The 16614-nt window shown below is 36.3% G+C and overlaps 1 protein-coding gene across 3 annotated transcripts; it reads left to right on the top strand.

The window, feature by feature from the left end:
- The first annotated feature begins 5087 nt into the window (after positions 1-5087).
- Positions 5088-16426, top strand: slc7a2 (solute carrier family 7 member 2). Of its 3 annotated transcripts, none has more exons than XM_057349577.1 (12): positions 5088-5365; positions 6944-7318; positions 7561-7716; positions 8176-8341; positions 8449-8585; positions 8895-9117; positions 10213-10352; positions 12311-12413; positions 13458-13657; positions 13771-13937; positions 14275-14383; positions 15175-16426. In XM_057349577.1, the coding sequence occupies exons 2-12, from the start codon at positions 6949-6951 to the stop codon at positions 15327-15329; spliced, it is 1926 nt and encodes a 641-aa protein (XP_057205560.1). In that variant the 5' UTR covers positions 5088-5365; positions 6944-6948; the 3' UTR covers positions 15330-16426. The 3 variants fall into 3 exon arrangements, with proteins under 3 accessions (XP_057205560.1, XP_057205559.1, XP_057205561.1); XM_057349576.1 differs by having other exon boundaries at positions 5089-5365; positions 6932-7318; XM_057349578.1 differs by lacking the exon at positions 10213-10352 and adding an exon at positions 10838-10974 and having other exon boundaries at positions 5090-5365; positions 6932-7318.
- Positions 16427-16614: the final 188 nt, after the last annotated feature.

Below are 16614 nucleotides of genomic sequence, written 5' to 3'. Positions count from 1 at the left end.
GATTTTGGTAACCTGTGGAATAAAGTCTCAGTCTTTCTGTCACTGCAAACCTTCAGTTTCCTCCATACTCCCCTTTGCGATTCATTGCTGTATGGCATTAGGCCTACTTAACTTGCCGTGTTTCGATCTGAGGTCGTATTGTCAAAGACGGTTTGTGTCGTTTTTTTTTATTAAAAGCTGCTAATATTAGTTAACTTTAAATGGTAACACTTTAGAATAATGGTCCGTTGTTAACAAGTAACTATGCAGAAAGTAATAGGCAGTACTACATTAACACTTACCTTAATACTATTAACTAATATACAGTAGAAGCAAGATTAACTAAGCAGTAAGTAATAGCTAATTTAGGACAAAGGTAGTTCCTTATTTGGTATTTGATAATTACTAAAGAAAAATGCCATCATTGACAACTACTTGCGAACTATGACCAATTAATAAAGAAAAAACAATTAATTACTAATCTCAAACATTAACGTACATAAAGTGAAAAAATAGGTTGTTTGTGGAAACTAATTTATGAATAAATACAAATACCAAAAGCCAAATACCAAAACATGAATGGATATATTCTACATATATAGCCTATCCGTAGAGATATATTTCATGTAGTACTGCCTATTACTTTCTGCATAGTTACTTGTTAACAACGGACCATTATTCTAAAGTGTTACCCTTTAAATTGAGTAATGTTGTATTAGTATGGGTCTATATAGGCTAATATATCTATCTATATAATCTAAATGAGGAAAATAATCCCTTCAATCATGTTTAGAGAAGACAATAAGGAACATAATATGCATTTCTGCCTAGACTATCTGCACTTACATAAGAAAGAACTACAAACAAGTCTGGGGAAACGTTAGAGTATTTCAAACTGACAATGAAAATGACTTGAAAAAACGCATAGTGTGCACACAGAAGTGACATACTGTCCACCAGAGGTGGACAGTAGTGAAAGTCGCGGTACAAAGGTGCGCAAGCGTGGAACAGATCGTGCAGTGTCGTAAATCGTAGCAAAACAGAATTATCATTTGCGCATGCGCGATTTCTACTACGTCATTATGCGCATGCGCGGACAGATGTGCATGCAATGCATCCCGGATCGTGTACCGACACCTCCTATTGAATGCAGCCATTTTGCCTTAGTTTTACCACTCAAGGGAGCGTGTCCCGGCGTGTTCACGTGGGAAAGTGACGTCAATGCATACCCTCTATATAGTTTACGCCAGGAATATATTAGGGTGATTAAGAAGGTATGAATTGAAGTATGAATCATTCCTAAGTGTTATAATGTATGTCTCTAAGTAAGATTCGTTCAAACATGGCTGACATTATTAATTTAATAATGCTTTGAAATAGGTACAGGTGTTGATGCTATGTGGACAGCAATAAAGCGATGGTTCATTTGTAATATATAGGCGGTGTGACAAACGTGGGAGTGGCCCTTTTATCTCAGCTTAATTTATCCCATAATTAATCTTCTCAGTAACATTTATTTTGGTTATGAATTTATTTCTGAGGAGTCTTGTTCTGTGTTCACAGTTGATAAGCAGCTGTCATTTTGCCTGTCTCCATTCAACCTTTCTTGCTCCTCTACAAAGCACATATTGACACTACTATGACGTCGTGTGAATCTTTGAGTCTGTTAATCATCAGTGAGACTTTCCACCGAGTTGCTATTACAGCTTTGTTCAGTACAAACAACATTAATGTCAAAAGAGAAAAAGGTAAAACTTTACAATAAGGTGTTAACCTCAGTTAATGCATTAGCTAACATGAACTAACAATGAACAAAACTTCTACACCATTTAATCATGTTAATATCAGCATTTATTAATACATTTTCAAATAAAAAATAGAGAAACCAGTTTGCATTAGAAATGCATTTCAGAGTTATGTTTTCATACCATAAACTTAAAATGTAATGTGCTATAATGTGACTACTATCTTGCAGAATATTAGACCTACATCTCATACTGTTTTTAGCCTAAAAACTCTGTGCTTCAGCAAATCATGTCTCTCATTACCTCTTAAAAACCTCTATGTCAGGTGATTTTAGGTGGATCTGAATTTAGCCTTATAAGAGCAACCTAAAGTGCTTTATTCAGATACCTGAAGCAAATACAGTTGGATTGTGGTCTTATTAACATCCCAGTTTTTAATATTGATTTGAATATATAATTGAATTATTATATGTGTTTGAATTTGTATAATTTTTTAAGATATGGTTTTAAACAGTGTGTGTGTGCGTGCGTGCGTGCGTGCGTGTGCGTGCGTGTGTGTGCTGTGGTTGACACAGAAAATTGAAGAAAAAAAAACCTAGCGGCAATTTCTCACAGAATCGCTAAAATAAAGATTTGGCAAACTAATCAGATTTACAGTAAAGTCAGCATTACACAGACCTTGCAATATGCTCATCATTTTAGACTTCACATTGGTATTCAATATAAAGAAGCTTTGTTTTGTTAGCCAGCTTATGTTCTTGAAGTGGGTCCTGGGGCAGTATTCACTCTCTTTTGCCTTTGTGTTATTAGACAAGATTTCTTTCTTATTATAAAAAAGTAATGTTTGTTAAATTATATCAGTACTGAATGCTTCAATGTCCATCTCTCTTGTAAAATCAGTGATGTCTAAAACCCATTTTCAATGATGATGCTTAATTTAAAGGTGTCATATGGTGCGAATACGTGTTTTTCTGTGTCTTTGGTGTGTTATAAGTTGCTCATGCGTGTATTAGACACGTAAAATTGCAAAAATTAAAGTGTCGGAACAAAAGATGCATTCTATCTAAAAGCGAATGCTCACCCAGACCTGCCTGAAACGCCTCGTGTAACCACACCCCCACAAATCTACGTCAGTTCGTGGTATGATTTGACTAAGACCACCCAAATGTATACGCAAGTAAGGTGGGCGTACCTGTCAGTACAATTGCTTTGGAACCTGATGTTCTAAATATGGTAAGAGGCGTTACATTTCCGTCACACGCTTGAAGTATTCGACCAATCACTACGCACTTAACTGGCCAATCATAGCACATCTCGCTTTTCAGAGCCATGACCTTTGTAAAAAATCTGCTCGTTTCAGAGAGGCGGGACAAAGAGGAGATACAAACATGTACGGTATGTGGACAATTGTGGCGTTTTTGAACCTTAAATCATGTACACACATTGCATTACATCTAAAACAAACGATAATATTCGTTTTAGCCATGTCATATGACCCCTTTAATGAATGAGATGTGTCAAGATATTCAATTTTGACAGTTAGCAAAGAATCATTCAAGTCTAGACCTATCATCTTCTAGACAGCTGTAGGCCTATATTTCAGTGTGGTAAATTATTATATATGCATTCAAGATTCTTATTTTAGTCATTTATTATAAGACAGAAACATGTCTTATTGTCAACAAATGGTGCGTCATCAAAACAAAAGTAAGCATCAAGTGACATTCATTGCATAAAAGTTCTTTGTTTTTACAGATAAAGAAGAAGAGCAGGCAGTATGTTTGTATAATGACACTGCATGAAACTGGAGTAAAGTTGGAGTAAAAATTCTCATTGCATTTGGAGCTTATTTGCAAAGTAGATCCGGAAACAAGGTTGTATTTGTTAACATCAATAATACATTATAGAAACTAACAATAAACATAGTTCAAACATATAAATCTTAGTTCATGTTAATTTCTGCATTTATTAATAAAAAAATAAACCAAACTTTATAAACCTGATAACATTAGTTAATGCACCATGAATGAACAATTGTATTGACATTAACAAACAAAGATTAATACATGCTGAAAAACTATTTTGCTCATTTTTAGTTGATGTCAGCTAATGCATTTACAAATGCTAACAAAATACAACCCTGTTGCAAAGTGTTACCATCTGGGGTATACCATGAATAACTGACATTGAATCGAAACATTTCAAGTGACAGCTCACTTTGAGCATTGGCATATTAGTCACTTTAACACTGGAACTTAAATAGTTTTGCTTTTTCAAATCTGGTGTACAATTTGTGTCTACCTTTTCTACAAAAATACACAAATGAAACTTTGAAAGTGAAGTTCAAAAGTGAATAGTTTCTCCCCACTTTTCTTTTCATCCTCCTGCATTCTCGCTGCTGTGTGGGACTACATTGGCAGATGCTTAAAGCTGCTCTTTGGACTTGATTTTATGCCAAAACACAAGTCTGAGTTTCGAACCAAGAGTGAGAGCTGTTTGCCTGTTTATTTAAATGTACCTACTGTGCATTTTTTTAATGCAATTTTAAATCTACTAAGGTGACATGCCACAGTTTACATAACAGTGTTTCTCGTCCTTTCACACATGCACGTCACATGATGAAAGCCCTTTTAGAAAGAATGTTAACAGTTGTGCCCGACTTTTGATCTCTCGTTTCTTTTGATTTCTGCCAGATCTGTCTTTACTTGAACGTGTGCCAGCATAGGCGAATGCAATGACCAACATTCTCAGAATATCTGTAAAGCAGTCTGTTCTTCTGTTGCCCCGGATAGTGTATGAATGCTTGCAGTGGTGGTTCTTCTTTGCCCATCCATTATGGGTGGCATTTGCTTTTGCCGCAGTGTTCGAGATAGATAAAGGGCACAGAATGGATAGTAATGATGAAAAGAACATTTCAGCCAGACTTAAACTATACATACAAATGTGACTGTGATTCAAATATAACAGGGTCATATTGACCTTGTATCTGTGCGAATGGGCTTATATATAAGGCAAATGATAATCCATTAAGACCCTGACTTCTCTGTCCAATCAGTTTTCATGCTTTTAGGGTCTCTTCTGCACTACACTGGGCAAACAGACCTGTCTCAATGTTTGTCAATGTCAGTTGCTCAACCATTTATCAGTGATCAGTAAGTGCACTGGCAGCTGGGACTTACTCGGCCATGTGCATGTTTTTAAAAGCAGAAAAACATTCACCAAAATGGTTCTTCTTGTCTATTAACACACAAGCGCAGTTTTTTTTATAAACCCAGTGACCTGGTGGAACAGGTTTTTGAAGGCATTTTGTGACAGTGTACCTCCCCTCTCTTCCTCACTGGGAGGTTGCACAGCTGCCCCAGCTGTCCTCACCAGAGCAGGACGAGTTAAGACAAACCAGGGCGGAGTGCAGAGTAAAAGTAGTACAGTCGGGGGCTGACATGTCATTTGAGCTGCATGAAAGTAAGGGCAAACTTGAGACTGTGATCTCTGTGAGCTTTTTAAAGAAATCAGTGGAGATCTCTGAGAGGGGTGTGTTTGCGTGTGGGGGGCGTGTATACGTGTGTTTGGGTGAAAACTGAAAACTTAAAGGCATTACTTTCACAACAGTGATTCATCTGCTGCCGGCCTCACATCAGCTGGTAAGTTTTATTGTCCGTGTTTATGAAAATAATAGCTAATATTACTTAAACTAAAGATACCTTGCAGTCCAAAAAGCAGATTAATATAGAAAACATGATTTATGACTATTACAGTTGCACCGTATAAAACTGCAGCTCTTGTGGTGAGACTGTATCCTTCATTCACTAGAGTAAGAATGAAAATGGCCTGACGCGTGCTAACCTTCTCAGCTTCTATGACTTTTAACAGGTTGTAAGTACAGTATATGCATGATATTGCTAATGCCGAGCTCTTTAGTAAACTGCACTAAAAGTTTTTTTTGATAAAATATCCATTTGTGTATAGCTGTGCAATGAAGTCATTTATGGGGACAACGTCTGTGCTTTTCAGGACGGCCTTACCACCTTATTTACCCCCTGTGAATGAGCATGCAAAATGGCACGCTGCCAACAAGAACATACAGTATATGTTTTTTTAAAGAGACAGACAGTGCATTTTATGCAATTTTATGGTTAAACGTGGGTGTGAAAGAGTCACAATTACCAGTGTAGGAATATGAAATGAATTATCAAAGTAACATTTCTTTGTATTTTGCATATTTATTTAAATGCAGATTTGTATATTAAATAAGCTTTGTATAAACCGACTACAGAACATTTGAAATTCCTGTAAAGAATTTGTACGCTATTGTTACTGGTAAAAGTAATCTGCAAACTTAATTCCACATAAGATAATTGTGTTGTCCAATAAACGCTGTGCCAACTATCTACGCCTGTCAAAAGGAAATCTGAGTATTATGTAATTTTGCCTATGGGCTTTTGCAGTATTATTAGGCAATGCTTAAACATGCTTAAACTGTAGACATGTGGAAACAAAGGCCAAAGGTATTATTGAATAATACAGTGGTTCTTTAAACTAATTTGCATGCACTGGCTCCTTTGGTGCCCGATTCTATTAACTCTTTTGGTACATTTTGCATGTGCTTAGAGTAGAGGCAAAAACCCAATTGTAATTAAGATGTGTAATAAAATTACTGTATGTGCATGAATAATTTTATGAGAATTAGTCTAATCAGACATTATGTATAGTAAAGGATCTGATCAAATCTCAACAATACAGAAAAAAAGTTAATCTTTGTTGTTTTTGCTCATTCCAACATATTATTTAATACATTTCATATTTTTTAATAATGTAATTTATATAGTTTGACAAAATGGTATTAGTTTAGACAAAATCACCCCTCTGTAACCCAGTTTGATGATCTACATGATATATAGGCCTAAACGTAAAGCAGCATAATTTGCAACTGCAATAGCAATGTTGCAATAGAAAAATAGATCCTATATAAAACTAAATATACTTAGCAATTAACACAAGATGTAGTGGAAACGCATCACCAGCAATTAACAATTTTGTCATTTGCCAGAAATTCTTTTACAATGACCCAGGACAGGAGGGCCATCTTTAATGTCTAACCCTGTTACAGTAATAAAAGAAACCATGCACTTTAACTTGGTTTGTTCCTAATAGCAGAAAACAAACCAAAAACATGTGTTTTTGATTTATTTGTTTTAAACTCTGGACAGTTTGTGCTACAGGAAGAATGTTGGGTAACTGCCTCACATTCGGCCGATCCCTCGTGAGGAGGAAGAAGGTGGACCAAGACAATCTGGAGGAGTCCAAGCTGTGCCGATGCCTCTCCACTGTTGATCTCATTGCCCTTGGGGTCGGAAGCACACTGGGGGCCGGGGTCTATGTGCTCGCTGGGGAGGTGGCCAAAGGCAACTCTGGCCCCAGCATCGTGGTGTCTTTCCTCATCGCTGCTCTGGCCTCTGTGATGGCCGGCCTTTGCTATGCCGAGTTTGGTGCACGTGTGCCAAAGACGGGCTCGGCCTATCTGTACAGTTATGTGACTGTGGGGGAGCTTTGGGCCTTCATCACAGGATGGAATCTCATTCTGTCATATGTAATAGGTAATCATTTATTGTCAAATATTTGTAATCAATATTGAATATGTTCAATAACTTCTTGAATACTTTCTATGTGTGGCTCAGTGGTTAGAGCATGGCGCTAGCAACGCCAAGGTCATGGGTTCGATCCCAGGGGATTGCACAAATTCAGAAACAAATGTGTAATACAATGCAATGTAAGTCGCTTTGGATAAAAGCATCTGCCAAATGCGTAAATGTATAAACTAATATTGATGTTGGGACAGGGACCTCTAGTGTGGCTCGTGCCTGGAGCGGGACGTTTGATGAGCTCATAGGGGGGCACATTGAGAAGTTCTGCAAAACATACTTCAAAATGAGTTTGCCTGGACTTGCTGACTACCCTGATTTTTTTGCAGTCTGCCTGATCTTACTCCTATCAGGTAAAAATAAACAAAAAAGTTAACTTATGTACTAAAAAATTATTAATTGTATTTTCAGCCTCAGACATTTATGTTTTAAGAACATTGTTTTAACACAAAAAAATCTGTGATTTATCAGAGGTAGATGACAAATTTTAGCCATGCTGTCTATTTTGCATGTAATTGGCATAAAGTAAGTGTCTCTGTTAAGTATTTTTTTTACATAGATTTGTATGGCTGTATTCATTTAAAAAGTCGAATAATGCTGTAGGTCCATAAACCTGTGAACACTGACCAAGTAATAAAAATAAGAAAAAAATGACATACAGAACCATACAATAAAGCTAAATATAAAAAGGCAAATTCACTGCAAATCTCTGAGATACAGTATAGATAACATACTGTACGTAAGTCTTAAAAAATCATGCAGTTTGTCATTTTCATAATTCAATTCAATGTGTCTTTGTATTTCTTTCACAGGCCTTCTCTCTTTTGGGGTGAAAGAGTCAGCTTGGGTCAACAAAATCTTCACAGCTGTAAACGTGGTCGTGCTGATGTTTGTTATTGTCTCTGGATTCGTCAAAGGAGATTCACTCAATTGGAATCTATCAGAAGAATCTCTCATAAACGTCACCATTGTAACAAGGTCTTAAACATAATCTTTCTGTGTTAAATCTGAATAAAGATCTCAGCTTGTTGAATTTATAAGTAAAATGTGATAATATGTTTTGTACTTGTATTGTCTCATTACAGGAATCTGTCATACACTGCTAATGTGACCAGTGATTATGGTGCGGGGGGATTTTTGCCTTATGGTTTTAGTGGGACACTGGCGGGCGCTGCCACATGCTTTTATGCCTTTGTAGGATTTGACTGCATTGCAACCACAGGTATTCAAACACACTTACCAAATGATATACAGTATATACTTCTAACATTATTTCCGTGAGTACTACTATATACTCATGGACTATACTCATATGACTAGAACAGACTAGAATAGAAGAATAATTGATCTAAATAGTATGTCACCGTTTACTCAACATGTTGTTTCAAACCCTTATAAAATTGTACTGATACTCTACTGAGAAAGTGAACTGATTCTTTTTTTCCACACAACTACAATGCAAAAGCTATAAACATGTAGACTTTAATAAAAGTGATCTCATATGATCTGCATCATTTCTAATTTGGATCAGGCGAGGAGGTGAAAAACCCTCAAAGGGCGATTCCAATTGGTATAGTTGTTTCCCTGCTGGTTTGCTTCCTCGCCTACTTCGGTGTCTCTGCGGCTCTTACTCTCATGATGCCTTATTACCTGTTGGATGAGAAGAGTCCTCTGCCTGTGGCTTTTGAATATGTGGGCTGGGGACCTGCGAAATATGTAGTGGCAGCTGGATCACTTTGCGCTCTGTCAACCAGGTAAGCAACCTTCTTTGCTCTGCTGGTCAATGTATTTAGATATTGAGTTAGCATGCGGAAATGTGGCAGTAAACAATAGTAAAATGAATGTATGATACCTTTTTAGTAGTAATACAACTTCATTATCCCCTTGGGGTAATAAATACCTTTTTATACTTGGGATGTTGGTAATTCTGTTGTAATTGATGGATATTCTTAGCTGAAGTTCTTGGTGTTTTTGTGGACAGATTTTTATGCTTGCTGTGCATCTCTAATGAATTTGGTGATTTGTTTGAAGGAGAGTATATACAGTATATAGCATATATTTAATATATGCTCTCTTTGTCTGTGTTTGTGTGGATCGCATATTTTTTCCTGGTGATTTAATTCATTTGAATAAAAAATATTGGTTGGCTTTAAAAATAATTTATGTTGTGTTAACTCCAAGAATTTTATTTGCATTAGGCCTATGAATTCAACAAAATATATCACAGGACACCATACACTATTAAAAACAAAAAGAGGTTTTCCAAAGAACGTTTCTAGGGTCTACGGTTCTTAAAAGAACCATGCTTTTATAATCTGTAGAACCCTTTTTACTTTCAACATAGGTTCTATGTATGTTAAAGGTTCTTTATAGAACTATACAGCCTGACAAAAAAGATTGCAGGTCACCCCTTGTGCAATATTCCCAGGAAAAAATAATGATAATTTATTTCAACATCTGTTCCCATTCGCCTCATTTTTAAGTGCTCAGATCTCAACCATTTTTATTGAGACATATTTCGAACCAAAACATGATATGGAACAAATTAAAGTTGAGGGGTTATAAAATGGGCCTGAACAAGTAGACTGTTGTTTTAGAGGTGGAGTTATGTAGGCTACAGTATATTACAATCGAATCAAATTCTTAAACGATTAGAAGACAGACCAATGTTTTGTGGGCAATAACTCAATTCAAGTGTACAAACAAAGTAAATAGGATCACTATTGATTTCATGTTGACTATTGTTTGTGTAGCCCTTTGGAACAACAAAAAGAAGCGTTTGGGATCAGATCTGAAGCATGTAAATAATTGACAAGTTGCTTTTGCTGATGTTTCTGCTTCACATGCAGTCTGCTGGGCTCCATTTTCCCAATGCCTCGTGTAATCTATGCTATGGCACAGGATGGGGTGCTTTTCAAAGTGTTAGCCCAAATCAATCCTAAGACGATGACCCCACTTATTGCCACAATGTCTTCTGGTATAGTTGCAGGTGAGAGTGAGCGGCATGATCAGTGTGCAAACTGCCAATGTGATCCACCAGGCAAATGTGAGAATGTCAGGAGAGGCGTTTTACTATGGGAACATACAGAAATATAATTTTCTGATGTTTCATTATTTGCTCACCCTCAAGCACCAGCTAATGAAATGCGTTTTAAAACCTGTTTGACATGCTTTTATTTTTTATATCAGTAGCAGTGTAAAAATCCTCAAAAAAAAACAACAACACATTTTGAGCTCCACAGAATAGAAAAAGAAATATGGGAAAAGCAAAAGGGTGAGCAAATGGTGACGTAATGTAATGTAAATAATTTCAATCAAATTCAGTTTAGGTGAACTATTTCTTTAAACAACCACTCAAACAGTCAGCCAGCAAAGTGGCCAATACTTGCTCTTCACATTTGCCGGTGGTGGTTAATATGTTCTTTTCCTTCCAGAGTTGCAGGTGTTTGAACCATGACCCTTTTTTGTCTTTAGCCTGTTGGGTTCATTGTTCCCTCTCCCACGCATTCTATTTGCCATGGCTCGAGATGGCATACTGTTCCGATTCCTTTCCAAAGTGAGTAAGCGTCAGTCGCCAGTGGCTGCCACTATGGCAGCGGGCACTACCGCGGGTAAGCCAAGACCGAGAACATGGCCTGTTGTTGTGTTTGTGTCAACCTGGTGGAGGTGCGGTGTGCCTGCTCGATTACGTCATTGATGGACGCATGCTGTCATTGTGGTGATGGTGCTATAAATCTATGGAATCTCTTTGAAAAATTGCATGCAAACGTGACACTGTAGAACAATTTTGGTGGAAATGGATGGGACAACTCACGTTTCTTAAATCACGTGTCAGGTGCAGATGTCTTATATTCTGACACCTGCAGGGAGAGATTCTCGGTATAGTGCAGTGGGTGCTTTGGATATGGATGACTTTGATGCTAGCAGGGATGCCCAGTGGATGCTTATGGATTCTAAGTACTTCTAAGGAATGAGAAAGCAGAGGGGAAGCACATCCAAGAAATGAGGATGCAGGGTTAATTGGATAAAGAACCCCCTCTACATTACACATGTTAGGCTTATTTGAAGCAGTGTATGTTTATTAGTGTACAATGCCTCTGTGCTGTGAGGGAAGTTTGGGCACCTGTCTATGAAGCCATGGGCCACATCTGGAGCTCATTTCTTTAGAAGACACAAATGTTATTCAATTATGTGCTGAAATTAAAGTCATCCAGTAATGTATAGATTATTTATAATGTGATGGTAATCGGTCGATCTATATCAGCAGTCTCTGATACATTACACTTGTATTTTAGACTGGCTTTGTTTTCATTTTTAGTCAAAGTTTATTAATCAAACCTTTTAAAATGTAAACAAATATATGAAATAATAAGCAGTGCATGTCCTGTTGGAGAACAGTAACCCAAAAGGTATTTGAATACCGCATTCAATACAAAAATTACATTTATAAAATGTAAATGGATAAGATTAAATTTGATATTAATAACATGTTTGTAGATGCTGTTCAGCTTTAATTTGTTACCTATAGAAAGCATCACATTCATGCATTATAAATGTGTTGAAATACTCTTGGGAACACTGTATGGAAAACATGTAATTCATGCAGACAGCTTCTTTCTGAAGTCTATGATGTGTGATTTGTGTTGGCTTGTCATTTGAATTTTAAGCAAATAGTTCACTGTCTGAAGGGCTCTTTATTCAGACTGTGTAATACATTCATTTGAAAAAGTGCCTAAAAATCCAAAATCAACTCTCAAATGTTTAAATCAAAGCCTTTGATCTCATTAAATATACTACTCATAATCTATACTGCACAGCTCATGTCAGTGCATCATTTGGTCATCAAGCGCCCTTCAAATGTTTCTAATTTCATTGTTGTGGTTGTAAGTATGAATGTTTGAAATGACATTTTTCTTTATATGATCAACATTTGTTTCTTTTTAACAGCTATCATGGCTTTCCTGTTTGACTTGAAAGCACTGGTGGACATGATGTCTATTGGAACTTTGCTGGCATACTCTTTAGTAGCTGCATGTGTTCTTATCCTCAGGTTAGTAAGCATGGCTTTCTTTTTCTGATATTGAGTGTTAATGTTTCTAATATTATTTACCATATATAAATGAAATATGCGATTAAACATTAAAATGACAGTTGAATTTTAAATATTATTATAGTTTGTGGCTATCGCAGTTGTACATTGTGTTTATTCCTTTATTTGAAGAGTTAATTTGCAAAAACAGATCATAGTTTTTAATAATCATTTAAAATAAATGTTTTTTTTATTGTGCATTCCAAGTAATATCAATCAAACTGCATTTGGATTTTGATTAAGTAATAACTCAAAAGAAAACGACTCACTTACACAATAAAAGCATTATAACACAATAAAAAACACGATTTCTGAAAATAAAAAAGCAGTTATCTTTTTTTGCAAATGAGCTCTTCATTTCTTTATAATTTAATATAATCAGTTTTTCCTTTGGTTTATTTATTATTTTCTAAAATCAGAAGATTGTTAGCAATTACAGAGGATATAGGTGAATAATATACAGTAAGTTTTGAATGATTGTTTTATTGAATGCACTTTAGGAAGGTTGTGTGTACCTCAGCCATCTAGTGGTCATTTCACACTGTAAATTTGTAAGATTTTATTTAAACTAGGGCTGTCAAATGATTAATCGTGATTAATCGCATCCAGAATAAAAGTTTGTGTGTATGTAATATATGTCGGTGTACTGTGCATATGAATTTTGTATTTATGAACACATACACATGAATGCATATATTTGAGAAAAATATAACAATTAATAAATGTTTATTCAGACATATAATATTAATACATAGATATAATATTTAATACATTTAAATATTTCCTAAATATGCACAGTACACAGATATTATTATTATGTAAACACAAACTTTTTTTCTGGATGCGATTAATCGCGATTAATTGTTTGACAGCCCTAATTTAAACTTTATCAAATTTAAAAACTATGGTTACATTTCAAGGGTATATTTGCATTTTAATCATCTTCTTTGTTCATGGACTTTTACTTATATTCTACAAAATGCAAAATGTACCCTTACATGTCAGATATCAGCCGGATACTGTGTTTGAGAAGTCCAAAAACAAGGAAGGAAAGGAAGAAGTTGGTGAATCTGAACTGACTGAATCAGAGTCCCACCTCAACATGTTGAAGGATGGAGGAATAACCCTGCGCTCTCTGCTCAACCCTCCACTGCTGCCCACCGGACAGACCTCATCAGCGGTCAATGTAGCCGTTATCATTATAGGTTAGTATTAACGCAGATCGCTTTTTGTGAGGACCTTTATTTTGTCAGCAGACAAATTTGAATCAGCTCAAAATCCCTTGTCATCCTGATGTATGCTCAACTTTTCTATGCAGCGCTTGCTGTGTGTGTTGTAAGCACACTCAACACATACTATGGACACGCCATTGTTGCCATGGAGCCCTGGGCCCTCGGGTTGCTGGCGGCATCATTGTTCATCTTCCTTTTGTGCTTCCTTTTGGTTTACAGACAACCTCAGACGAAAAAGAAAGTTTCCTTTATGGTACGTACAGTATGTTTATAGAAAAAGTGATTACAACAAAGTTCATGGTGCACTTTAATACGTGTGCCATTATGTTCAACTGTGGCGGCAGTGTTTAGTTTGATTTGTCTTGCCCAATACAGCGCTGGGTTTTAGGGTAATAGCCTGTATAAAACCACTCTGTTTGCAAAGCACTCGTGCTCTGAAGGGTCAATCGTGTGTTTTCCTTATCTGCCATGACAAACCGAGTGATACGACCGAAAGAGCCTCTATTGATTGTGTTTGTCTCCTTTAGTCTGGCTTAATTCATTAGTGCAGTAAAGCAGATGTTTGAAGCAAAGTGTATTTTTCGCTCCAGGTTCCTCTGTTGCCCTTTTTGCCCATCTTGAGTATATTTGTCAACGTGTATCTCATGGTTCAGCTCAGCGGGGACACATGGATCCGCTTCTCCATCTGGATGGCAATAGGTAAGTGCTAACTGCGAGTAAACACACACACACACACACACACACACACACACACACACACACACACACACACACACACACACACGCACACACACGCACGCACACACACACGCACACACACACACATGTCTGGTTTATTATCTCTGTGGGGACAGTCCATAGGCGTAATGAGTTGTATACTGTACAAACTGTATATTCTATCCCCTATCCCTAACCCTACCCCTAAACCTAAAGATCATAGAAAACTTTTTGCATTTTTAGATTTTTAAAAAATATTGTTCTGTACAATTTATAAGCTGTTTTGCCCATGGGGACCTCAATTTTGGTCCCCACGGTGACACGAGTCCCCATTGAGTTGGTGTGCATTCAGGTTTAGGTCCCCACTGGGATATACAAACATGAACACACACACACACACACACACACACACACACATTTAAATTTTTTATTAATTTTTTTATTTGTTATAAAAAAATGTTAATTTGAGGAAATTTAAACGGATAGTTCCCCCCAAAACGAAAATGTACTCACTCTTATTTCATTCCAGAGCTGTTTGACTTTCTTTTGAAGAACATTGGTAACCAAATTGGCCTCATTGACTTCCATTGTATGGTTGACACAAAACCACAGAAACATTTCTCAAAATTTCTTCTTTTGTGTTCCACAGAGTCTTTAAATGACACGAGGGTAAATAAATGATGACAGATTTGTTATTTTTGAGTGAACTTGCCCCCAAAAATATACAGATCACACTGAAGACAATCATTCTCAACTTTGACACAAATCCACAGGTTTCATCATCTATTTTGGTTACGGGATGTGGCATAGCACTGAACGCAAGAGGCATCTACAGAACTGCGGTGCTGTGACAGAGAAAAAGAAGCTGACAGCAGGCGAAGGCTCTGAGGAGTATGTGACTCGCACAGAGAAGACCAGTCCATGTTAGACAGAAACAAACTGTTATTCACAGTATTCACCAACCAGCTGACAGACGTGAGCTCTGTGTACAGCTCTGCCTTTACAGTCACTGCCATCATGAACAATGTTTTATAACATCTCTCAGTGTGGATGATCTCATATGTGCTGTGATTATCACGTATAGTGAGACAGGGGTGTGAAAATGTATCATGTATTATTCAATGATCTGACAACACTAAAACAAATCCAAGTCTTACAGAATTATTGATTATGCATTAGAACTGAAATTGAAATCAGGTCATTGTTAGAGCAAATTTTATTTACACCCCTTTTAGACATACCTCTGAGTATGAGTTATATGCATTTAAATGTGTTCGGAAGTAAAAAGGGAACACACATTTTTATTTGCCAATACTTAAAAGTATTATGATTCCACAGTCAGTACCTAAAGTTTACTTAGCCTAGATTGTTACAATACAATAAACTAATAGAAATTGTAGTTGTGGGACAAAATTGTGCATTAAACTTGCATAATTCAATAAAGGTGGAAAAGTTATGTATTGCTGATACTGTATGTATTAACAACATACAGTAGCTTCTTTTTTTTACCATCTTAAGTGTTTACTTCTAAGATTTAGTATTAATTCTTATTTTACATCTTATTGCCAGAGATGCTAAGCTGCTCCTATAACAGGAGTTTTCTTGTATTCTGATAACACCACGTTTTTATTTTCACTCTGTAACTCTTCACGTTGTTTGTGTTTCTGTACTTGCGTTGAATGTTTGATAGGGATCCTACAATGTTTAGTACTCACAGGTCAATCTGTTGTCTAACAACCAAAGGTGACATAATTTGTCATGTTTTAAATGTAGTACTATAACCCTTATTCACTTTATTTACTTGCTGAAGTTCTTGTCTAAAGATGCTTGAAAAGTAACTGTCAGTCATGTTTTCTGTGCAAACATTCATAATGTACATCAATTGTGTTTCAGATGCATTTTAATTGTTTATGTAATGGACATGTTGATTATGCCATTGTCATTATATTGCAATGTGGTTTCATGCAAGATAATAAAAGATTTCTTCCCATTTTTAACCAAGTCTTCCACACTTAAATAAATAAATAGGCTTTTGCATTAGTATGCTTTTGTGGCTAATGGATCTGTTCGTGAAATATGGGGTACAATATTGAGTGAAGGAAAATGAAAGAATTGATGTGAGCAAATTTAATCTCCTCTAATGTTTCATAAGAGTTTTAACAAGTAATTCTAACAGGAACCTCGGAGATCTGTTTCAAATCTTTTGCATAAGG

The sequence above is a fragment of the Triplophysa rosa genome, linkage group LG13, assembly GCF_024868665.1.
Source record: "Triplophysa rosa linkage group LG13, Trosa_1v2, whole genome shotgun sequence".
Classification (NCBI taxonomy): Eukaryota; Metazoa; Chordata; class Actinopteri; order Cypriniformes; family Nemacheilidae; genus Triplophysa; species Triplophysa rosa.
Note: the sequence above shows the minus strand (reverse complement) of the source record. Positions and strands in the feature narration are given on the sequence as shown.